General features: G+C 38.7%; 1 protein-coding gene across 5 annotated transcripts; it reads right to left on the reverse strand.

Moving 5' to 3' along the window:
• Window positions 1-428: 428 nt before the first annotated feature.
• LOC115376849 (uncharacterized) lies at window positions 429-26,255 on the reverse strand. 5 transcript variants are annotated; one of them, XM_030076652.1, is made up of 8 exons: window positions 15,181-15,298; window positions 7,109-7,231; window positions 5,038-6,994; window positions 4,740-4,906; window positions 4,438-4,658; window positions 2,597-2,723; window positions 2,411-2,511; window positions 429-1,424 (listed from the first exon to the last, which is right to left on the reverse strand). In XM_030076652.1, the coding sequence occupies exons 3-8, from the start codon at window positions 6,974-6,976 to the stop codon at window positions 1,205-1,207; spliced, it is 2,775 nt and encodes a 924-aa protein (XP_029932512.1). In that variant the 5' UTR covers window positions 6,977-6,994; window positions 7,109-7,231; window positions 15,181-15,298; the 3' UTR covers window positions 429-1,204. The 5 variants fall into 5 exon arrangements, with proteins under 5 accessions (XP_029932512.1, XP_029932513.1, XP_029932515.1 ...); XM_030076653.1 differs by having other exon boundaries at window positions 15,226-15,286; XM_030076655.1 differs by lacking the exons at window positions 2,597-2,723; window positions 4,438-4,658; window positions 4,740-4,906; ... (1 more) ...; window positions 7,109-7,231; window positions 15,181-15,298 and adding exons at window positions 22,330-22,456; window positions 23,048-23,268; window positions 23,349-23,512; window positions 23,649-25,599; window positions 25,720-26,236.
• Between the last annotated feature and the right edge of the window lie 192 nt (window positions 26,256-26,447).

The following is a 26,447-nucleotide window of genomic DNA, read 5'->3' on the forward strand; positions in this document are numbered from 1 at the left end:
ATGAGGGAGCAACCGAACTCCTTACTACCTCAGCTGATCCAAAACTTAAGCAGGACCTGACAAATTTGGTAGCCTGAGATCTGTCTCACATCCAGGTGTTGAAGGTAACAGGAGGGATTAAAACTAATCTAAAATAAGCACATATCAAACTCACTGCGCATCCCAACATGATTATCATTCACTGCAGCAGGAACACTTTGGGAACCATTGAGCGCTATAAACTGATCGCAGAAATGACAGAAGACCTGCAGGACCTTCATCAGAAAGTCCTAAAGACTGACATCATCCTCTCCCTGAATGCAGAGACACCAGTGGAGGGCTGCTGTCCACCAAGAGGAGTTTGGACATCAGTGTGTTCCACATTCATCATCCCATCTGACTCCTTTAGGACAATCTGATCCCAGATTACAGATACAGATACAGATAGATACAGATACAGAATACTTTATTAATCCCAGAAGGGCAATTCAGTTTTACAGTCAACCTGTCCAAGAAACAGAAATACAATATGACAGAGGTAAGATTAGAATCTTTAGATTAAATGAAACGATAGCACACCCTTTTACACTCCCTTTTATTTACCCTTTTATACTGAGGCAGCAGTCCAAAGAGGCAGAGACACTTGATTGGTCAATTATCAGACTAATTAACAAGGCATAGGCCACCATAACAATATACATACAATAGTAAAAAATTAAGTACCATCCATCCAACATTAATCAGTGGCTTGAAAATTATAGCAAATGCCATTATATAAACACTGCTGTAAGGTAAGGGTGAAGTCATCAGAACAGGGCTGAGGGATATGGACAAAGACAAATGTCACAATATCTTTGACAGAATAACTCGATATCAATATTGTGACAAAACTGTCAGGATGACTATTGGATGACACGAGTTTTCTGATAAAAAAAAATGTTAGCGATATGGACATGACCTAGGTTAGTTACAACCCTGCTGTCAATGTCCATGTATCCGTGCTCACTTATACCAATCACATTGACTGCAAAAGTCTACTGCACTGCTTAGCTCTTTCTTAGCCCGGCCCCTTACCATGGCTGTATATATTATTTCAGGGAGAATATGACATCATGATTAACTGAATTGCACCTCTATGTACAGGCCAAGTAAAATGTTGGATTATCACTTTTGAACTGCATAAAAATTACTCATGATTTGTCTCTTTTGGCATTTCTGATCCACTTCACTTCGGGTCATTGAGTCCAGACTCTTGAACTGGGACAGTGAGACTTCCTTCAACATTTGCTGACTTTGCTACAGCAGCACAGGGTTTGTCTTCACTTTTGAAAAAGGTTTTCAAGGTGATCCTTGAATTCCAGCCGTGGATTTTGGCAAAACTGTAGACATATCCAAAGAGATCAGGAAACACCGACATCAGATCAATACTGGCTGCATCCTCAGCACTGCAAACAGTGAATGACATTATTATTTCAGTGTGAGGAAGAGTCAAGTTACCAGTCCTTCACTGTGAATCTCTGAATAAATGATGGTTAGCTTGAGTGCTACAGTATATCTGCATAAGTAAAAACAAAGGTCAGGCTAACAAAGGAGGTTAATGATATAATGGGCATCCAAACCCGTCTTTTTAAATTTATCAGCATCAACTAAAGTGATGCTACAAAATGGGTAAAGACATTTGTTCTGTGAATTTTCTTCTTTCAGTTAAACTCCAAGCTGTTGCATCCTGTATAAGTTGGAAACCTGATTTAGAAAGCATTGTAGTTGCAGTAGCCCAGCAGGAGAGAGGGAGAGGAAATTAAGATGTAAATTACTCTCTCCACCTTGCTGACTGATGAAGGTAGCTTTAAGAAATACTTGAACGTCTTGGGCAAAACACTCTTTTTCCTAGTTGCCCTTATTTTGTCAAGATGTTTGATACAATTTCCACCTCTGTATGTCCAGTGGTTCACCTCCAATGGGTAGCATGTCATGTCGAGCTTAGCATCAAGACTTGAAGTCTACGGGAGTCATTAGCCTAGCTCTGTTCAAGTGAACAAATAAACCTTACAGCAACTAGGAGGCTGTCCTATTACTAGTTATTAAGTGTATTTGAAATACACATCTTGGAATTTTTTCCAAGACGTCGCTTCAGGAGAGTTTAGGTGGTTGGGACTATAATGACAGAACACATGTATCCTTCCATCTAGCGTAGCTATTTGCGCACTGCTGAAGGTACAGTTAGATCTGACAAAAATTCACTGAGTGGGGACGCATCTTGTGATTTGTGTCTTTGCAACACTGAAAGGTGTACCAATGGTGACTTCGCTGGAAGTCAGTGGGAGCCTTTAAACAGCATGGAACTTGCACCACAAAGCCAACCGGACACCCAAAGGTGGCTTTTCTGTGACATTTTAAGGTCCTGTATCATTTCAGACTCAGTCAGACTTACTAATGCTCATGGAGGTTGCGTATGAAGCGCAATAATCCCAAGATGTCGTCAGTGTATGTCCTCTTCTTGCCTTCCACCTTCTCTACCAACTCAGATGGCAGCTGGAATACAAACGCAATTACTGACAGACTCACTTCCAGGCATATAGAGGTGCAACAAAAGTTATTTTGTCTCAGTCTCAGTTACCTTCTTTCTCCACTCAGAGAATCTAACCCCACCATGTTGGTCCAGGTCATCAAGTAGCTTCTGGCAAGCTCGTTTATACAACCTAATCTCCTCCTCATTACCAATCTTTTTCAAGTAGTCTTCCCTCCTGAAAGACAATCATACTTTGGGGTAAATAATGTATGGAAACATAAAATGCCAGTTAACCCTAAAACAACACTTGACCCAAAGACATTTTGATCCTAAGACTGTAGGGCAGTTTTAAACCACCAAGGTCCATGTAGAAAGCATGGAAGCCACAGAGTCAGAATTTTGAGAATTTACCACATCGACTTTCAGCAGGGTGGAGGGTGGATAGTGTGAAGCATTACACTTTTATGAATGTTTACAATTCTGCAACACTAAAACCCAGAAATATGACCAAAAATTGACAAACTAAGAAAACACCACCCCTCCCCCTCCTCCCACACACACACTTTATTAAAACGTTATTGTAAAGTCAAACAATACGTAAACGTATTGTGAGATTACAACACCATAGGATTACAATGCACTTTAACCAAACACTGGAATAAAAGTAACTTTTTGTAACATGATCTTGATCAGACAGGAAACAATGGTCAATGAAGTATCATAACCAAACAACAAAGGCTTGACTTTCCTAAGACTGTATAGTCCAGTCATTTTATGAAAAAACCTAGGACAAATTGCAAGAGAAACAAACTCAACTGATTTTGTATCCTCAGTTTGTCCTGAGTGAGGGAAAAAAAGTCCCAAGAAATCTCATTGTTGGAAATTTTTGAAAATCAGCTATTTATGACCACATATTACCAAAAAACACTGTTTTTAACACACAGGGGAAAGGGGTTCAAAATTTTGCTTTCAGATATCACTATAAAAATTCACAAGTTGATTACACACACAAAGACAAGAAAAAAAAGTCAATTACAAGTTCTTTGAATTATTCTGTTTACACATACATATCACACATTATCTGATTTGATATGCGCTAATAAGAAATATAAGGAATAAATGCCAGAACAGATATTTACACAGTGAATTAAAAGGTTACTATATATATAGTAACCTTTTAATTCACTGTTATATAGTAACCTTTTAATTCAAGGTTACTATGTATATAGTAACCTTTTAATTCACTGTTTAAATGTCCCTTTCCCCTGTGTGTTAAAAACAGTGTTTTTTAGTAATATGTGGTCATAAATAGGTGATTTTCAAAACTTTCCAACAATGGGATTCCTTGGGACTTTTTTCCCTCACTCAGGACAAACTGAGGATACAAAATCAGTTGAGTTTGCTTCTCTTGCAATTTGTCCTAGGTTGACCCCAATTTTGGCCTAAAATTACTGGACTAGTAGGGCAGTTTTAAACCACCAAAGTCCATGAACAAAGCGCAGAATCCACAGTCAGAATATTGATAATTTACCACGTCATTTGATGTGGTAAATTCCATGAGGTGTTTTTGGATGAACAGTCTTGTACAATCCCAACTCACCCATTGGCTTTCAGCAGGTTAGAGGGCGGATAGTGTGAGGCATTACTTCTTTGAATGTTTACAATTTTTCAACAATGAAACCCACAAGTACGACCAAAATTTTACAAACTAAGTCTCTTTAAAGAGTGGGCAAATTAAGTGAAAACAGGACATGCGAGTAACTTTTAAGGTTGATTTTTACATCGGCCCAGAGCTTCCCTCAAGAGCCACGCATTAGCAGGTAAGATGCAGCCTTATAGTGAAGCAGCTGTGAAGAGTTTGGTCAGAATTGGTTGACAAGGTGGAAAAGACAAGAAAATAGGGTCCAAGTCAAAGATGGAAAGTTATGCTTCAAGTGCTTCTATCTCACCTTTCATTTGACCAGAAGAGGGGATGAGCCAAACACTCTTCCACTGTAGGTCTCTTCTTTGGTTCTGCATTGATCATGCTCTCAATGAGATCCTTTGAAACAACATCTTTAACATGTTCCAGATTGTATGTCCCGTTGTAAATGTTGCTCTCACAGTTGAAGCGTCTGCCAAATGGGTGGTGTCCTCCAGAGAGGATGTAATACATCAACATCCCGGCTACCTTAAGAATTAGTATAAAAAAATTACAAAATGATGTTTCTTCTTGTCACAAAATAAACTGCTTTATTAGAAGAAAACTAACCTGTATATCAGTGCTGCACTTGTATGGTATGCTAGCATCTTCTTCTTCCAAAGTCTCTCTGGCCATCCAGCATTGGGTTCCTGCACTGCGTGTGTGTAAAGTTGTTTGTCCTTTGGGCAATCGTCGGCTGATGCCAAAATCTGATAATCTTGCCCTCCCTCTGACATCTGCAGGGCAAATGGTACGGACCAAGACAGTAAACAGTGTTACAATGATAAAAACAATGTCTAATACTGGTGTATACTTTTTAAATTTCAGATTGTGACATACATGTTTTCTTATTTCTTGTTCTTCTTACCAATCAAGACATTCTGGGGTTTGAGATCCCGGTGGAGAATTTGTGGTTTCTGACAATGAAGCACCCCTAAACTATCGAGAACCTGATGCGTAAGTTCTCTCTTCTTTTCAGGGAGAATGTTTTCTTCATTTGTGACCCACTCTTCCAGGGTGTATTCACATAGCTGAAGAATAAGGTATCCAAAGTTCTCATCCTCTGCAAAGTCAACGTAACGCACAATGGACGGGTGATCAAGCTCTGGAAGCCGTAAGAAATCTTTTTCATTCTTCAGGACCTGATAACTTAATTTGGACATTCTCTTGACTGCGACTTCAGTGCCGTCATCTCTCAGCCCCAAGAAGACCTCTGTCCCATCACTTCCCTTTGCTATGTGGAATTCCTCATCTTTCACATACATCAGGCTTCCAACTCTGGTTACTTTACTTTCATCAGAGTTAACAAGCTTCTGTAATTTTTCTCTCCATCTCTTGCTGATTTGTAGCCATTTCTGTGATTTCAGCGATGCATCAGTGTTGGTGTTGAATGGCTTAGCATTTGAACTTTGGACAGATTCCATAACAGGATCTGATGTTTGAGCATTTGTGGATGGGCAAACTTCATCATTTTGCTCCTCTTGCTGTTCCGGCTTTTTTTTCTTTTTCTTCTTCTTTTTCATGGATCCTGGTAAATCATTACAGTTTGGTGTTGATTCTTCACAACTGAGTTTGTTGAAATGATTCTGCAGTCTTTGAAGCATTTTTTTCAGGTTGTCATTCATTTGCATTTCTGCAGATGTAAGTATATCTTCGGGCACTGATGTTATTCTCACTGATGTCAAGATGTCAGCCACATATTCAAATGAAAGCAGGCTTGCAAGTATGCCAAATGTGTACACTCTCACATCAGAGGGATGATCCTTCTGCACAAAGGGAGCAACTGTTGTGCATAATTTCTCAATGAGTTTCCGCTTCCAGCCACTTTTGACTTTTGTTTTCTGAATAATCATATAGAGTGCTGCTAGAATAGCTTTTGGTGTATTTGGATTTTTTGTCACCTGAAGTAGATCAAGTAGTCGGGGGATCATATCTAATGTCGTCTCGTTCGGTATGTCCTTCACAGTACAGAAAACTGCATGTATACATCCAATTGAGGCAGGTAAAAATTCCTGGGGAATGTTTGGAAAGCGTTTGACTGCAGCTGCAGCATAGGGGATGAGATTTCCTGTGTCTTTCAGCCATTTAATACTTTGTTGACGATAATTTTCTGCAGATAGCCCAATAACATTGAAGAGTATCTCAATCATGGTCAGATGGTTTCGAGGATCCTCTTCAAGCAAGTAACTCTCATTAAGTTTGAACACTTCTTCAGGTGTTTTCTCTTGTACAGCAATTTCCATATCAACTATGTATTTTACTTTGGAACAAAATGTATTACCATTTGATGCAAGCTTATGTATCATTTCAGATATTTTTTTATTCATACTTTTAACAGTATTAACATCCATGAGTCCAGATCGAATAATGCTTATCTTTGCACCTGCAGAGATTAGTTCTTTCATCACATCATCTCTATTGTTCTGGGCAGCAGCATGTAGTGGTGTCCATAAGGCTTGGTCACATCCATTTGGATCAGCTCCTGCTTCAAACAACCTTTTCACAAAAACTAGGGGTGCTTTGGAAATTGATACATAATGCAAAGGTGTAAGGCCCCTTCCGGAAGTCTGGTTTGGATTTGCACCATGATGCAGTAAGTAAGCAAAGATATCTTCGTTGTGACATGAGACAGCAGCAGTCAAGGGAGGCACAAAATCTTTCCACTCATGGAATGAGTAAACTCCATTAATGTCATTGTCCTCTATAAACCTCCGAAGGTCACTGAGTTTGTTGTTGATAATACAATGCACTATAGGATGTGTTTCCTTTGTGACTGGAGTTAGCTGAACTTCTGTGATGATATTCATTTCTTTGTTTCAGAGTAACTGTGGGATGACAAAATCATTAGACTACTGGTGCCTTCTTAAAATTTAAACTAGCTCACATGTAAAACTATGAATATATAATGATAAAAACCACAAGGTCAAATTTGTACTCACTCAGGTTTAAGGTGTAACCTCTTGTCCTATCAGTGAGTAGTCAGGTGGACCCAAATACAGACATCAGAGGCAAAGTCTTCAAAGTCTTCATTGATGCAGCTGTAAGCAGGTGTACAGGTCCAGCTAAGATGGAAGATACCACACAGATGACTGGCAGGCAAACAGAGGGCAAGGTGAAACAAACTGACTAAACTGATGCCAAAACTGATATCAGGAAACAAGACTGAACAAAACAGTAACAAAGCAGGACTGGTAACAGCAGGCAAGGAACTATGGTACAACAATCTGGATGAAACAAGGGACTAGGATGTAACAGTATTAACTTTTACAGTATGGTACGACATCTACCAAATTACCATGGTATCAGGGGGGAAGGATTAACAAAGCAAAAGCAAGGCAGATGTGCTGGGGGAAAACAAACTGGGCAAGACTAAGGGAACACGCAAAGGACATACAGAGCATGCAGGCAATATCAAGACAGAATCAGACAGAAATCAGATTCTTCTCCATGACAAGGTATTCAAATAACGGTAACGCTTTATATGAAGGTCTCTCGTTCTTTAGAAGATCCTTATTAACACTGAAAAGTGTTAATAAGACTATATAAGTGTAATAATCATCATGGACACATTTATCGTCAGATTATAAGACATCTACGGGCACTCATAAAAAAAAAAAAAAAAAAAAAAACATGGCCGTTTATAGACTGCTTATGAACATTAATGAAAGCCTTCTAAGTTTCCTGAAATTATTTATAACAGCATTACAAACAAATTTATTATGTTGAACTGACTCACCTATTATGTCATTGTAAAAACTTTACTAAGCTTTTTTGTTGTTGTATTAACGTTAAGAAGCTGAGAACTAACTAACAACACAGTCTCATTACCAAATACTGATGCTTTCACGCCCCTTCGTGTCTGATACAAACGCCGAAGTCCGGATGGGACACTCTGGGCACAGCGTCATCGGGTGTAAAATCCACTTAGTTAAGGTTAGGGAAAGTTAGGGTTAACTTTACTTAACCCTGAGCTCATGTAGTGCTAAGTCCAGATATAGAAGCAGCAAAAAGCACAGTGCTGACAAATGTCTTGTAATCTAACAATAAATGTGTTTATTAATACACTTATACAGTCTTATTAACACTCATTGATGTCATAAGCATATTATAAAAGGACTCATAAGGGCCTTATTACCAATTAACTAACACTTATGAGGATGATAAATAAACTGTTTTATGTGAAATGCTGTGCTTTGATCTGATGACTGAATATTCGAAACCACTGAAGTAGCCTATAATGTTATGATATCTCTGAGACCAATGTCAGTGACCTTAAAGGAATAAACAGTTTTCACTGAGGATTGTAAGGGTTGAGTTTCATGGCCTGAACAGATAACAAAATATTCTTAGCAAAACTGACCAACTTACAGAAACCTGACTGTGTGTCCTGGACTATCATGAGGACACACATTCAGTGCGTTGACAAAATATTAATTTTCAAACTGTAAGACATCTATAATGGAGCCTCTTCCATCAGTGTTGGGCAAAACAAAATTAAATATTCATGTCTTATTATTATTATTATAGACTGACTTGGAAACCTGTTAATTGAATATATTTCCAAAGTTCCCAAACTTTATAAACTAGTGATCACATTAGCCTTATAAGAATGACTTAAGCAAAACTGAAATTGTTTTATTGGATGAGTGTAACTTCATATTATGTGTTGTGCTCTTTGTAAAAATTTAACCAACCCCCATCCAAAAAATAAATAGGCTAAATGATAAAATGGAGAATATAACCCCTCTCTGAGGTCAGTTAGCCTAAGTATTTCTGATTCTGAAGTTCTGTCTTTTTAAATGTAATTTAAAATTTGAACAAGAGACACACTGGATTTTAAATAATATAGTTATATGACCATCATGATAAAAATTGAGGAAGTCATCGCTTATCGTTTGCATGCTGAACAGCAGATTATACACACAATCATAAAACATGGCCTACGTTACTACAAGTGCCCTTTGCACTCTATAAACTGCATACAGATAAAGAGGTTTGATAGTCCCCGAAGAAACCCAAAAAAAAGAAGAAAAAGAAGAACAAAAAATAAAAATAGAAGAATGCATATAGAACGAATGATACGTTTTACAACAAGGTTATCATTCAAAATCAAAAAGGTTTTGCTTGTAGCACTGTATTTAACCATTTGCTTAATCATCAGATCATGCTTCTTTAACCATTTTAATCTTTTAGTATTAAAATAGTGATCAGCTAAGATCTCAGATTTCACCTGATGATTACAGTTTAGAATTAGATTTTTATGTAGTTTTATATTCCCTCTTATTAACCAGTATGTGGTTTCTGGTCATTCTGGGGTGGGCCTCATTTCATAATCCTGTGCAACAACTTCAGTATAAAATTTGAGTTTATGGTTTGTAATACACAAGCTAATACAGTTTACTTTGTTCTGTCTGTGTAAGGGCGAGGATGACAAGCGTTTTCTGTCTGTTAATAATAAAAGGTAAACTAAAAAAAAAATAACATAGACTTTTAAAAATGTATGTCATTAAAGCTCATAGCCGGCGGACTATGAGGGACGAAAAATGACAAAACAATAAATAAATGAATAAATAAATAAATACGCATATAAATATATAAATGCATAAATAATTAAATTAATAAATATTTCTACATTTATTTATTTATTTATTTTTGTTTTTATTCATGCATTTATTTATTTATTTGTGTATTTATACATTTATGCATGTATTTATTTATTTATTTTTACATTTATTTATTTATTTATTTATTTATTTCTACATTTATTTATTCATTTATTTATTTATATATTTATTTTTACATTTATTTATTTATACTTTTATTTATTTCTACATTTATTCATTTATTTATTCCTTCTTTTATTTCTTCATTTATTTATTTATTTCTACATTTATTTATTTATTTCTACATTTATTTATTTATTCCTACATTTATTTCTGTATTTCTACATTTCCACATTTATTTATTTCTGTATTTCTGTGTCGTATGTTAATAAGGTGGGCGGTTCTTACATTAGTCTTAAGCACGATTGGTTTGTGGGTGTGATCCTATCCACTGCTACTGCCTGGACTGGCAGTAGCAGTGGATAGCAGTGGACTAGCTAGCTACTAGGGCATTAACAACGCCAGACTTTTCCACGTCGTCGACGTTACGTCGACCCGTCAACACCGGGAGATTTTTGGGGGGGCTAGCGGGGCTCCAACCGGAGGGAGGGAGGGGTTGTAGTGGAGCACCGACCGGGCGACCGGGGGGGTGAGGAGGCTGCAGTGGAGCGCCGACCGTGTGTGTGGGTGTGTGTGTGTGGGTGTGTGTGTGTTTCTTCGACTTTCGACGGGTCGATGTTTACATTAATGCCCTACTAGCTACTGTGTAAAACGCAATGGAAAGTGTTTTGAGAGGCATCGTCAGTGATTTAAGGTCACTGGCGAATGATGTGGTAAATCATGCACCCACCGACTACTTCCAGTAGTCCGACTACACACACGGTCGGCGCTCCACTACAGCCCCCCCCCCGCTCGCCCGGTCGGCGCTCCACTACAACCCCTCCCTCCCTCCGGTTGGAGCCCCGCTAGCCCCCCCAAAAATCTCCCGGTGTTGACGGGCTAGCTAGTCCACTGCTATCCACTGCTATTGCCAGTCCAGGCAGTAGCAGTGGATAGGATCACACCCACAAACCAATCGTGCTTAAGACTAATGTAAGAACCGCCCACCTTATTAACATACGACACAGAAATACAGAAATAAATAAATGTGGAAATGTAGAAATACAGAAATAAATGTAGGAATAAATAAATAAATGTAGAAATAAATAAATAAATGTAGAAATAAAAGAAGGAATAAATAAATGAATAAATGTAGAAATAAATAAAAGTATAAATAAATAAATGTAAAAATAAATATATAAATAAATAAATAAATAAATAAATGTAGAAATAAATAAATAAATAAATAAATAAATGTAAAAATAAATAAATAAATACATGCATAAATGTATAAATACACAAATAAATAAATAAATGCATGAATAAAAACAAAAATAAATAAATAAATGTAGAAATACTTATTAATTTAATTATTTATGCATTTATATATTTATATGCGTATTTATTTATTTATTCATTTATTTATTGTTTTGTCATTTTTCGTCCCTCATAGCGGACTGCTTGTACCCTGAAATAATCTGGGGAATCGTTTAAAGGTAAGGAAACTTCACCTGAGCTTGCTGTAGCTACAGATGACTGACTACTTGATAAAACTCCTCTGTTGTTGTAAATACAAACATACATGTACACCCAGCTGGCATTCAACCGACGTTCAACATTGAAATATAATTCAAAACATGTCAGTTGTTGTTTCTACATTGAAACAATGTTGAAATAATATATAAAGCTAACAATTGTGGAAACGTTGACAACCTATCAATAAATCAACGTTGAAATATAAACAAGATCTGTATGTTGATTCAACCTATTGGCCTCTTCCACCCACCTGGCATTTTAATATTTAGTCAACACTGAATCAACATCATAACTCATGGGTGAATCAATGTTGAATTTGGTTTTGATTTTGCAAAGCGAATCAACGTTGATATTGTGATGTTGTTTCAACATGAGTGAACTAATGTTGAAGGCCCAACAGTGAATTAATATAGAAAATTCCGTTCCCGCTGCCGGGGGGTGCGCGTCTGAATCACTAGGAAAGTAGTACGAAAATAGTAGGAAAAATAGTTCTGCTTTGAAAAATGTAACTAGAAAAGCAAAGCAATGTATACTTTTTACACTGTGACACTTGACGAGGCAGGAGTGCCAGCTCTCTCCCCCATTGACTCCCATAATACCTGGAACCCACAAGCTGAGGAGAGAAGGACAAACACACACTTTTTTAACTCGCCGAATCTCGGGCATTTGGGGGAGTTGGCAAATAAGACACAGTTTGAAAGCCCAAAGCCTTACCTTTCTCATGATACCTTTTATTTTCCGCTCAGACTTACTGTCTTTGAGACCAGGGGCCTATTTCACGAAAGGTGGATTAAATAAGCCAGGATATAAGACAAATCTAGGCTTGCTAAAGCCTGCCCCGCACAGCCTGGTTTATTCCGTTCCACTAAAGCCAAGTCAGGCTGAGAAGGAGCGACTTTAGCGAGTCTGGATTGTGAAAGCCAGGCTGGTGCGCGATCACGCCTCCCTTCAAAAGACCATGCCGGTCGATCGTAGATTCCTTGAACGTGACCAATCAGAGCTAAGCAGAGGGCTGCGTCACTCAGTCTGGATGAGACTCAGCGCCTAATACAAGCATATGAGGAAGTAAAGGAGGTTATTAACAGTAAAGTCAATGAAATCTATATTCACTTATTTATTTATTTATTTATTTATTCATTCATTTTATTTTTCATTTTCTTTTCGTTGTAGCCTACCTATTTGCTATCTGCTTTAATCTGCTCTTGCCTTTTACCGAAGTACTTTGGGATTCTGCACTAACATTGATTTTATATTTCCTTGCCTTTTTTCCCTATATCTTTGATTTATGTACGATGGAAAAATGCCACAGTTGTTTATCTTATACCTTCTTAATAAATAAATAAAAAAACTACAACATAATCTTTATGCATAAACTTTTATTTTTAGAAAAGATTTAAATCACATTTAACTACTGTTTAAAACTCAAAAATCACAAATCAGAAATTACTTAGACGTCTCACATTAACAGACCCTGAAGTTTTTTGTTTCTTTTGTTCCTTTCTCCACATTATTTGTTGTTCACTGTAAATCATTGTAATTTCTTTTTTGTTATTTTTATACTTAAGTGTATTTACAGCAATGTCTACTGAAAAATGTGTGTTGCCTTTATAATTCATGTACTTGACTTTGATCTAATAAAAGCGAAAAAAAAAAAAAAAAAAACCGTAAAGGCAATTAAAGCAAGGGAGAAAGCGTGGCAAATTGTTGGTGACAAACTTAATGCATAAGTCGTCCAAAAATATATATATTAGCCTATTTATATTATTATTATTTAGTCCATAAATATATAGGCTAAGCAGTTGTCAACCTACTAATCTCCAAAGTGTTACGTTTCAAGTAGAACATAAACTGGAGAAACAAAGGTTGCCAAAGGGGAAACTAACATAAACTGCATGAAAAACAAAACTGGGTCTTGGGTTCAAAAAGGTGGCAGGGGAATTTTACTTCTCTCTGCCACCCACTAAATCTATCAAAATGATAGAACAACAAAAAAAACCCAGTAAAAGAAATGAGTGGAAAACAGTGGAGCAGGGGAAGGACAAAACACAAAACCCCACACAGCACACAAAGTCAATCCGTCCTGACTAAATTCCAAGAGAGCCAACTGAGGGTGTTGGCTCTCTCACACACTCACAAAACCAACTGAACTGAGAAGCAACTGCCCCTTATATATCCACCCAGCCCCGCTGATTAATCAGACCTTCAGCTGGGAGTGGACACCACAGGTGCATCCACTTGTTCCGAACGAGCAAGGTGATTCTTGTGGGGGAAAACTCCAGTACTACCAACGCTCTATCTATCACTCTATCATCTGCAGTGCCATGCAGTGTCACGATTGCATGGCAATACAAATGTACAAATGTTCTTCCAAAATTATGAGAGACTGAGAGTGACAATGATTATATCACATGAGCCACTGTGAAACAACTATGATTCATGGTCACACACTATTAGAATAATATAATTAAAATGATTATATCTTAATGCTTTTATTTTCATTTTATTTGAATGTAGCATAATTTGAAATTAGTCCATATACTAACAGGTGTTGAATTAACAAAGTCATTGGTTTACGATTGGAGTCATTGACTAATAGTAATTTCACAAAGTTAAACAACAGGGCACTGGATTAATTTAAGCTTGACTTCTAGCCTGGTCCGGAGCAGGCTAAGGCTTAGGCTAAGTTTCCATGGTAATTAAGATGGGATTACTTTCATGAAACCGAGTTCAGGCTCATTATAGCCAAGTTTACTGGCCAGGTTAATCTCGCAAGATAATCCACTTTTCATGAAACCCATTAATCCCTAATCCTGGCTAGATTAAGCCAGGATAGCTGCTAAATCCAGGTTTAAAGCCTAATCTAGGTTTCGTGAAATAGGCCCCAGGAGACCAGGGTTCAACTCCCCACCTGGGCAAAAGCGACAACACTCCACAACCTACTAACAGCATAGGGCTGGTGGGTTACCACGCGGTCGCAAAGGTGGCAAGCACGTTCAGAGTTTCTCCTTATTAATTTTTAGTGATTCAGACGCCCCCCCCCCCCCCCCCATATTAATTTACTGCTGGGCCTTCAACATTAGTTCACTCATGTTGAAACAACATCACAATATCAACGTTGATTCGCTTTGCAAAATCAAAACCAAATTCAACATTGATTCACCCATGAGTTATGATGTTGATTCAGTGTTGAATACCGTATTTCACCAATTAATCGCCCGGCCGCAAATAGCCGCCTGGTTCTTATAAACGCCTGGGGTCTGCACGCATTTTGCGTATTAAACGCCCACCCGAATAACCGCCGGGGCGATTATTTGCATTATATGTAGGTAACCCAAAGTAAGGCTATTCACCTTATTTTTGCAGAAGTAAACAGTTAGCCGCACAATAACAGTGCGGCACCTCCATTTTCTGTCAAAATAAGAGCGCTAGCTAACGTTAGAACAAAAGGGTGTACCGTAATATTAAATCGACCGACTGAAAATATATTGGACAGTAGCTGTCATCACGATAATGACCTGGTGCAAAAATAAATAAAGGCCTGCAGCGAATAGCCGCCTGGTTCTTTTAAACGCCCGGGGTCCAAGTCGATTTTGCATATTAAACGCCCGGGCGATTAATTGGTGAAATACGGTAGGCTAAATGTTAAAATGCCAGCTGGGAAGACACTGAAACAACAGACTGCTTCCGTCCTCTCTGGGAGGACGGAAGCAGTCTCAGGTTTCAGGTTAAATAACGTCGTAAGACTGCAATAAGATGTTGTAAAATATACTTACAAGCATGTAGGCGATGGAGGGGTTGCTTATCTTGCCAATACTTACTATTTCTCTGTAATTTATGTCTCTGACTGGGGAGTTTGAATTGGCGGATTCAGTGGCAGGAAGTGGAGACGTGGAGCCCTCCGCCGCGCCTTTTTTTCACACCCGTATTCTGGGAAAACCTGCCTGTAATTGGCTAAGACAACCCTAAGCCCCGCCCTAGACCTAACGTTTACCAACGGAGGCAACGAGCAGGGGCGTGTCTTCACGGAATCCGGGTATCTGCCAGGAGAAATAAGAGATGTCTATGGTAAATAGTAATTATGAGGGGGAAAAAAACGAAATTATGAGATACTTTTATGCAGCTGTCAAAGTGCAGAAGCTGTTTGCCATGAGCTCTGTCGGTGTGAGTTGTGCTGGAATTTGAGATAGACTGTGAGTGCATGGAGGACTGTTTACCTGAGATGAAAAACTTCATCTGCATGCTGATTCACATGGGGATTTCACCTAGAAAACCCACCCATGAAAGAATTTGAAGCAAGAAACTGGTGTAGAGAAAAGCAAAGCGATGTGGCTGAGGTGGCAGCTGGATGCACCACGCACACTTGGTATCTCATAATTTCGACTGTCCTGCACCACTGCACAGGACCATTAGAAGACTAGAAAAAAAAAAAAACGACAAAATATAAGCCCACCTATCAATACTAGGAGAGAAAAACAGCCTATATCTTGAGAAGCATAAAACACAACAAACAACAAATAAATCAAGCCGATCAGTACAAAGACTAGAAGAAAAAGAAAAACAGACCTTTCACCTTTGAACCTTTGCATTAAGTTGCATATGTCTAATGAGATATATCTGCAAAATATTGACAGAATAAAATATGTATATATAGAATAGATCGATACTCATAATGTATAATTTTTAATAAAGGGATTCAAACACTGAACAGTTTAAATTTCTTATAACAGGAACATGTCTACCACGCAGAGGGGATGTCATGTCCCTGGACAGGCAGGCCGCATTCGGTGTATGCTACATAAACTAGTGCCTGCGTTGGTTTGTTCTCTTAGCTTTAGAGAGATTTACACACTCAGTCACAACTTACTGAGCGCAGCAAGGTAATCATGTTGTGTGAAAACTCTCCAGGTGCATTGCTGTGATTGCACAGGCCATCTGAGGCCATCTGTAAAAGAAAGGGAAACACACACACACACAGCCTACCATCCACTTGGAATACACACATAAAGGGAGGGCAAATAAGTACCACAAGCGTCTTTAAAAGTTTGGTTTGTATGTATTCATGGCACATGATGAGTACATGAGATGCGGTCTGTAGAAGTGTTTGTGTTGATAACTTCCTAAAGTGGATACTCATAGATTTGTGGATAACACTCAAATCTCTCTTTCAAATTTGCAAGGCAGTCTTTGTAACTCCAGTGTCAGTTGTTCTGAATAAACCGATAAGATGAGAAACCTCAAACTGAACTACAAACAAAGCTCCACTTACTGTTCACTACGTATTTATAATGAAAAGTTGATGTATGGGTTGCGATCTCGGCTACTACAGTCACAGATCAAAACAAGGTGATGGACGGTGTTTGTTTGGGATTGGTAAAGTGTGATGGCACCAGTGGTGAGGGGGTGACATGTTGGTTCATTTCACAAAGCCATTTTCATTCTTGACAGGGGAGAAATCCTGATACAAACACTGTGAAACACATCTTAAAATCTTATTTGCACACATTTATTTTGACACTCAACAGATTAAGCTTACAGTAGCCTATATTTTGACAGCAACATTCAATGTGCTTAAAACAATCATCAAAAAGAAGTTGCATGTGATAAAGCTTGCATATTCTGTTATTTTCCTCTACCAATAGTAATATCATTCAGTTAATATGAGTAGAAGCACTTTGTTTTAAGACTTCTGCGTTTTTAGTTGTATCTAAAAACAGTGAACACTCTGTTTTGAATGTCATGCTCTTGCAAGCTGCAGTAGTATTTCTAAGTTATGAGCAAAGATTTGCTCTGATTTCTGTGTGATATGACAGACAGGAGGTGGCATTTCAAACCCAAGTATATGTACTTTTTGTAGCTTGTACATTACCAGTCAAAAGTTTGGACACACCTTCTCATTTAATGGTTTTTCTTTATTTCCATGACTACTTACATTGTAGATTCTCACTGAAGGCATCAAGACTATGAATGAACACATATGGAATCATGTAGTAAAAAAAAAAAAAAGTGTGAAATAAGTCAAAACATGTTTTATATTTTAGATTCTTCAAAATAGCCACCCTTTGCTTTGATTACTGCTTTGCACACTCTTGGCATTCTCTCGATGAGCTTCATGAGATAGTCACCTGAAATGGTTTCCCAACAGTCTTGAAGGAGTTCCCAGAGGTGTTTAGCACTTGTTGGCCCCTTTGCCTTCACTCTGCGGTCCATCTCATCCCAAACCATCTCAATTGGGTTCAGGTCCGGTGACTGTGGAGGCCAGGTCATCTGGCGCAGCACTCCAGCCCTCTCTTTCTTGGTCAAATAGCCCTTACACAGCCCAGAGGTGTGTTTGGGGTCATTGTCCTCTTGAAAAATAAATGATGGTCCAACTAAGCACAAACCGGATGGGATGCCATGGCGCTGCAGGATGCTGTGTTAGCCATGCTGGTTCAGTGTGCCTTCAATTTTGAATAAATCCCCAACAGTGTCACCAGCAAAACACCCCCACACCATCACACCTCCTCCTCCATGCTTCACGGTGGGAACCAGGCATGTAGAGACCATCCATTCACCTTTTCTGCGTCTCACAAAGACACAGCGGTTGGAACCAAAGATCTCAAATTTGGACTCATCAGACCAAAGCACAGATTTCCACTGGTCTAATGTCCATTCCTTGTGTTTCTTGGCCCAAACAAATCTCTTCTGCTTGTTGCTTTTCCTTAGTAGTGGTTTCTTAGCAGCTATTTCACCATGAAGGCCTGATTCACGCAGTCTCCTCTGCACAGTTGATGTAGAGATGTGTCTGCCACTAGAACTCTGTGTGGCATTTAACTGGGCTCTAATCTGAGGTGCTGTTAACTTGCGATTTCTGAAGCTGGTGACTCGGATGAACTTATCCTCAGCAGCAGAGGTGACTCTTGGTCTTCCTTTCCTGGGTCAGTCCTCATGTGAGCCAGTTTCATCATAGCACTTTTCGACTGCACTTGGGGACACGTTCAAAGTTTTTGCAATTTTCCGGACTGACTGACCTTCATTTCTTAAAGTAATGATGGACTGTCGTTTCTCTTTACTTAGCTGATTGGTTCTTGTCATAATATGAATTCTAACAGTTGTCAAATAGGGCTGTCAGCTGTGTACCAACCTGACTTCTGCACAGCACAACTGATGGTCCAAACCCCATTAAGAAGGCAAGATATTCCACAAATGAACCCTGACAAGGCACACCTGTGAAGTGAAAACCATTTCAGGTGATTACATCATGAAGCTCATTGAGAGAAGGCCAAGGGTTTGCAGTGCTGTCAACAAAGCAAAGGGTGGCTACTTTGAGGAATCTAAAATATAAAACATATTTAGAGTTATTTAACAATTTTTTCTTTGCTACATAATTCCATATATCTTGCTTCATATATTTGATGTCTTCAGTATATATCTACAATGTAGAAAGTAGTAAAAATAAAGAAAAAACATTGAATGTGAAGGTGTGTCCAAACGTTGGACTGGTAGTGTATGTCAACATTCAGTATTTTCAAATAAATGTATGAAAGAAAGGAAAAGCATTTCAACGCAGGTTGGCACATTTACATCAAACTTTTTAGTTTTCTGCATGTTTGGACATACAGATTTTTTTGTTTGTTTAAAAAGACTTCAGCTACAATCAGTCCTCACTCAGTATGACTTCCTAAAATAAAACCATGGCTTGATACTTTACTGTTCGCAGAATAATCTGTAGCACCTACAGTAACAGCTTTGACAAAACAACTGGACTCCATGGACTGGGCTCTCAGCTTTAAAGGTTTGTGCTTTCAAGACATTTCCCTGTAAGTATAAAGCAAAGGGGTGTGATGCTTTACCGCAGCCAGAGGGGGGCGTTGTAGGCCCATCACAACACGGTACCCCAGTGCAGGTAAGGCAACATACTGTACATTACTAGAGGGTATGAGGACATGAGGTTAAGTGGCACATGGAGGAGCAACCAAACTCCTTACTACCTCAGCTGATCCAAAACTTAAGCAGGGCCTGACAAATTTGGTAGCCTGAGATCTGTCTCACATCCAGGTGTTGAAGGTAACAGGAGGGATTAAAACTAATCTAAAATAAGCACAGGACATATCAAACTCACTGCACATCCCAACATGATTATCATCAGCACCTTCAACAGAAAGTCCTAAAGACTGACATCATCCCCTTCCTGAATGCAGAGATGCCAGAGGAGGGCTGCTGTCCACCAAGGGGAGTTTGGACATCAGTGTGCTTCACATTCATTATCCCATCTGACTCCTTTAGGACAATCTGATCCCAGATTAGAATCTTTAACAGGTTAGATTAAATGAAACAATAACATACCCTTTTACACCCTTTTATTTACCCTTTATACTGAGGCAGCAGTCCAAAGAGGCAGAGACACTTGATTGGTCAATTGTCAGATGCATCAACAAGGCATAGGCCACCATAACAATATACATACAATAGTAAAAAATTCAGTACATGCCATCCATCCAACATTAATCAGTGGCTTGAAAATTATAGCAAATGCCATTATATAAACACTGCTGTAAGGTAAGGGTGAAGTCATCAGAATAGGGCTGAGGGATATGGACAAAGACAAATGTCACAATATCTTTGACAGAATAACTCGATATCAATATTGTGACAAAACCGTCAGGATGACTATTAGATGATGCAAAAGTTTTCTGATAAAAGAATATTATTGGTAATATGAGTATTATGACCAAGCACATAGAGGCAGAAAAATAAAACAGCTATAACGTTCTAGTATGTTCAGAAAATTGCATCCCTTAACTGTAATGAAGCCAGGAAAAATCAGGAAAACACAACACTCATGCCATATTCCCATATTATGACATTCAAAATCTGCTACCCTTTTAGGTAATTTGCAAAAATGGGCTTTGATCAAAGAGTTCAGAGTATATCTACAATAATGGTATTCTGTGAAGGTCCTGGTTCAGACCGCTCCTGTAACTGTCCAGTCCATAGCTACATCAAAAAAACTTCCTTACCCCCTTATTCACTTCATCGCCACGTCTATTTTTGAATTGCACTCAATATGAACCAGTGCTAAACCTGAGTGAAAGGGCAATATAAAAATATGGAAATTATATCATACAAAAGACCATGTCCCCCTTCAGAAGCAGAACTGAAAGGGGTGTGTTCCAATCACTGGAATCTGGAAAACACTCTCAGGTCACTTATGAGCAGGTGGCAGACCCCGTTTCATTTCAATATCTGTTCACGTTTGGGTTTCAGTTCCTCATGTGTCTTTGTTGTGTGTGATACGCTAGTTATAACCTAGGTGTAAATGCCCATGTATCTGCGCTCACTTGTACCAAACACATTGACTGCAAAAGTCTACTGCACAGCTTAGCTCTTTCTTAGCCCTTACCATGGCTGTATATACTATTTCAGGGAGAATATGACATTATGATTGACTTGTATATATAAACTGAATTGCACCTTTATGTACAGGCCAATTAAAATGTGGGATTACAACATCTGAACTGCATAAAAATTACTCATGATTTGTCTCTTTTGGCATTTCTGATCCACTTCACTTCAGGTCATTGAGTCCAGACTCTTGAACTGGGACGGTGAGACTTCCTTCAACATTTGCTGACTTTGCTACAGCAGCAGAGGGTTTGTCTTCACTTTTGAAAAATGTTTTCAAGGTGATCCTTGAATTCCAGCCGTGGATTTTGGCAAAACTGTAGACACATCCAACGAGATCAGGAAACACCGACATCAGATCAATACTGGCTGCATCCTCAGCACTGCAAACAGTGAATGACATTATTATTTCAGTGTGAGGAAGAGTCAAGTCACCCGTCCCTGACTGTGCGTATCTGAATAAATGATGGTTAGCTTGAGTGCTACAGTATAGCTGCATCAGTAAAAGCAAAGGTCATGCTAACAAAGGATTAGGAGGTTAATGCTATAACTGGCATCCAAACCTGTCTTTTCAAATTTATGAGCATCAACTAAAGTGATGCTACAAAATGGGAAAAGACATTTCTTCTGTGAATTTTCTTCTTTCAGTTAAACTCCAAGCTGTTGCATCCTGTATGAGTTGGAAACCTGATTTAGAAAGCAACAGAGTTGCAGTAGCCCAGCAGGAGAGAGGAAGAGGAGGTTAAAAAATTATTCTTTCCACGTTGCTGACTGATGAAGGTAGCTTAAAGAAATACTTGAACGTTTTGGGCAAAATACTCTTTTTCCTCGTTACTCTTATTTTGTCAAGATGTTTGATACCATTTCCACCTCTGTATGTCCAGTGGTTCACCTCCAATGGGTAGCATGTCACGTCGAGCTTAACATTAAGTCTATGGGAGTCATTAGCCTAGCTCTGTTCAAGTGAACAAATAAACCTTACAGCAACTAGGAAGCTGTCCTATTTACACAGTGAATTATGTGTATTTGAAATACATGTCTTGGATTTTTCTCCAAGACGTCGCTTCAGGAGAAGTTAATTGGTTGGAACTATAATGACAGAACACATGTATCCTTCCATCTAGCGTAGCTATCTGCGCACTGCTGAACGTACAGTTAGATCTGACAAAAATTCACCGAGTGAGCGCATGCTATAGTTTGTGTCTTTGCAACACTCAAGGGCATACCAATGGTGACTTTGCTGGAAGTCAGTGGGAGCCTTTAAACAGCATGGAACTTGCACCACAAAGCCAATCAGACACCCAAAGGTGGCTTTTCTGTGACATTTTAAGGTCCTATATCATTTTAGACTCAGTCAGACTTACTAATGCTCATGGAGGTTGCGTATGAAGCGCAGTAATCCCAAGATGTCGTCAGTGTATGTCCTCTTCTTGCCTTCCACCTTCTCTAGCAACTCAGATGGCAGCTGGAATACAAACACAATTACTGACGGACTCACTTCCAGGCATATAGAGGTGCAACAAAAGTTATATCTCAGTTACCTTCTTTCTCCACTCAGAGAATCTATCCCCACCATGTTGGTCCAGGTCATCAAGCAGCTTCTGGCAAGCTTGTTTATACATCCTAATCTCCTCCTCATTACCAATCTTTTTCAAGTAGTCTATCCTCCTGAAAGACAGTCATTCTTTGTAGTAAATAATATATGGGAACACATAAAATGCCAGTTAATCCTAAAACAACACTTGACCCAAAGACATTTTGATCCTAAGACTGTAGGGCAGTTTTAAACCACCAAGGTCCATGTAGAAAGCTTGGAATCCACAGTCAGAATATTGATAATTTACCACATCATTTGATGTGGTAAATTATCTTTTTCTTATTCTTATTAAAATGTTATTGTAAAGTCAAACAAATTAAATGTATTGTGAGATTACAACACCATAGGATTACAATGCACTAACCAAACACTGGAATAAAAGTAACTTTTTGTAACATCATCTTGATCAGACAGGATGTCAATGAGTGAAGAAACAATGGTCAGTGTAGTACCACAACCAAACAACAAAAGCTACCAATAAGTTTCTTTACAGAGTGGGCAAACAAAGTGAAAACAGGACATGTGGGTAACATATGAGTAAGATGCAGCCTTATAGTGAAGCAGCTGTCAAGAGTTTGGTCGGAATTGGTTGGCATGTTGGAAAAGACAAGAAAATAGGATCCAAGTCAAAGAAAGTTATGCTTCAAATGATTCTACCTCACCTTTCATTTGACCAGAAGAAGGGATGAGCCAAACACTCTTCCACTGAAGGTCTCTTCTTTGGTTCTGCATTGATCATGCTCTCAATGAGATCCTTTGTAACAACATCTTTAACATGTTCCAGATCGTACGTCCCGTTGTAAATGTTTTTCTCACAGTCAAAGCGTCCACCAAATGGATGGTGTCCTCCAGAGAGGATGTAATACATCAGCATCCCGGCCACCTTAAGAGTTAGTATAAAAAAATACAAAATGATGTTTCTTCTAGTCACGAATTAAACTGCTTTAACAGAAGAAAACTAACCTGTATATCAGTGCTGCACTTGTATGGTATTTTAGCATCTTCTTCCAAAGTCTCTTTGGCCATCCAGCATCTGGTTCCTGCACTGCTTGTGAGCAAAGTTGTTTGTCCTTTGGGCAATCGTCGGCTGATGCCAAAATCTGATAATCTTGCCCTCCCTCTGACATCTGCAGGGCAAATGGTACAGACCAAGACAGTAAACAGCGTTACAATGATAAAAACAATGTCTAATACTGGTGTATAGGCTACTTTTTAAATTTCAGATTGTGACATACATGTTTCCTTAGTTCTCGTTCTTCTTACCAATCAAGACATTCTGGGGTTTGAGATCCCGGTGGAGAATTTGTGGTTTCTGACAATGAAGCACCCTCAAACTATCGAGAACCTGATGCATAAGTTCTCTCTTCTTTTCAGGGAGAATGTTTTTTTCATTTGTGATGTGCTCTTCCAGGGTGTATTCACACAGCTGAAGAATAAGGTATCCAAAGTTCTCATCCTCTGCAAAGTCAACGTAACGCACAATGGACGGGTGATCGAGCTCTGGAAGCCGTAAGAAATTTTCTTCATTCTTCAGGACCCGATAGCTTAATTTGGACATTCTCTTGACTGCGACTTCAGTGCCGTCATCTCTCAGCCCCAAGAAGACCTCTGTCCCATCACTTCCCTTTGCTATGTGGAATTCCTCATCTTTCACATACATCAGGCTTCCAACTCTGGTTACTTTACTTTCATCAGAGTTAACAAGCTTCTGTAATTTTTCTCTCCATCTCTTGCTGATTTGTAGCCATTTCTGTGATTTCAGCGATGCATCAGTGTTGGTGTTGAATGGCTTAGCATTTGAACTTTGGACAGATTCCATAATAGGATCTGATGTTTGAGCATTTGTGGAAGGGCAAACTTCATCATTTTGCTCCTCTTGCTGCTCTGACTTTTTTTTCTTTTTCTTCTTCTTTTTCATGGATCCTGGTAAATCATTACAGTTTGGTGTAGATTCTTCACAAGTGAGTTTGTTGAAATGATTTTGCAGTCTTTGAAGCATTTTTTTCAGGTTGTCATTCATTTGCATTTCTGCAGATGTAAGTATATCTTCAGGCACTGATGTTATTCTCTCTGATGTCAAGATGTCAGCCACATATTCAAATGAAAGCAGGCTTGCAAGGATGCCAAATGTGTACACTCTCACATCAGAGGGATGATCCTTCTGCACAAAAGGAGCAACTGTTGTGCATAATTTCTCAACGAGTTTCCGCTTCCAGCCACTTTTGACTTTTGTTTTCTGAATAATCATATAGAGTGCTGCTAGAATAGCTTTTGGTGTATTTGGATTTTTTCTTGACGAAAGTAGATTCAGTAGTTGGGGGATCATATCTAATGTCGTCTCATTTGGTATGTCCTTCACAGTGCAGAAAACTGCATGTGCACATTCAACTGACTCATATAAAAATTCCTGGGGAATGTTTGGAAAGCGTTTGACTGCATCTGCAGCATAGGGGATGAGATTTCCTGTGTCTTTCAGCCATTTAATACATTGTTGACGATAATTTTCTTCATATGGCCCAATAACATTGAAGAGTACCTCAATCATGGTCAGATGGTTTCGAGGATCCTCTTTAAGCAAGTGACTCTCATTAAGTTTGAAAACTTCTTCAGGTGTTTTCTCTTGTAGAGCGATTTGGGCGTCAACAAAGTATTTTACTTTGGAACAAAACGCATTACCATTTGATGCAAGCTTATGTATAATTTCAGATATTGTTTTATTAATACGTTTACTATCCGGATCCATGAAGGCAGATGGAATAATGCCTATGATTGCACCTGCAGAGATTAGTTCTTTCATCACATCATCTCTGTTGCTATGGGCAGCAACATGTAGTGGTGTCCATAAGATTTGGCCACATCCATTTGGATTAGCTCCTGCATCAAGCAACCTCTTCACAAAAACTAGGGGAGCTTTGGTAAGTGAGACATAATGCAAAGGAGTAAGGCCCTTTCCAGAAGTCTTGTTTGGATTTGCACCATAATGCAGCAAGAAAGCAAAGATATCTTCGTTGTGACATGAGACAGCAGCAGTCAAGGGGGGCACAACATCTTCACACTCATGGAATGGGTAAACTCCATTAATGTCATTGTCCTCTAGAAACCACCGAAGGTCACTGAGTTTGTTGTTGATAATACACTGTACTATAGGATGTGTTTCTCTTGGGACTGGAGTCAGAAGTTCTGTGATGATATTCATTTCTTTGTTTCAGAGTGACTGTAGGATGACAAAATCATTAGACTACTGGTCCCCTCTTAAACTTTAAACTAGCTCATATGTAAAACTATGAATATATAATGATTAAAAAAAACCCAACAAGGTCAAATTTTTACTCACTCGGGTTCAAGGTGTAACAACTTGCCCTATTAGTGAGTTGGCAGGTGGACCCAAATACAGACGTCAGAGGAAATGACGTAGTTGCAAAGTCTTCACTGATGCAGCTGTAAGCAGGTGTACAGATAAGTCCAGCTAAAATGGCAGATACCATGAAGATTGGCAGGCAAACAGATGATACGACAATCTGGTTGAAACAATGGACAAGGGAAGTGAAAGTATGACATTTTACAGTATTGTACAATTTCTACCAAATTACAATGGTATGAGGGGGAAGAACGAATGAGGGGGAAGGACTAACAAGGCAAAAGCAAGGCAGGTGTGCTGGGGAAAACAATCCGGACAAGACTAAGGGAACACACAAAGGACATACAGAGCATGCAGGCAATACCAAGACCGAATCAGACAGAAATCTGAGGATCGTAGCATCTTCTCCATGACAAGGTATTCAAATGACGGTAACACTTTATATGAAGGTCCTTCGTTCTTTAGAAGATCCTAATTAACACTGCAAAGTGTTAATAAGACTATATAAGTGTAATAATCATCATGGACACATTTATAGTCAGATTATAAGAAATTTATAGGCACTCATTAAAAAAAAACTCGAAAGTTTATAGACTGCTTATGAACATTAATCAAAGCCTTGTAAGTTTCTTGTAATTATTTATAACAGCATTACAAACAAATTTATTGTGTTGAATTAACTTACCTATATGTCATTGTAAAAG

This window comes from Myripristis murdjan, chromosome 18, assembly GCF_902150065.1.
Source record: "Myripristis murdjan chromosome 18, fMyrMur1.1, whole genome shotgun sequence".
Classification (NCBI taxonomy): Eukaryota; Metazoa; Chordata; class Actinopteri; order Holocentriformes; family Holocentridae; genus Myripristis; species Myripristis murdjan.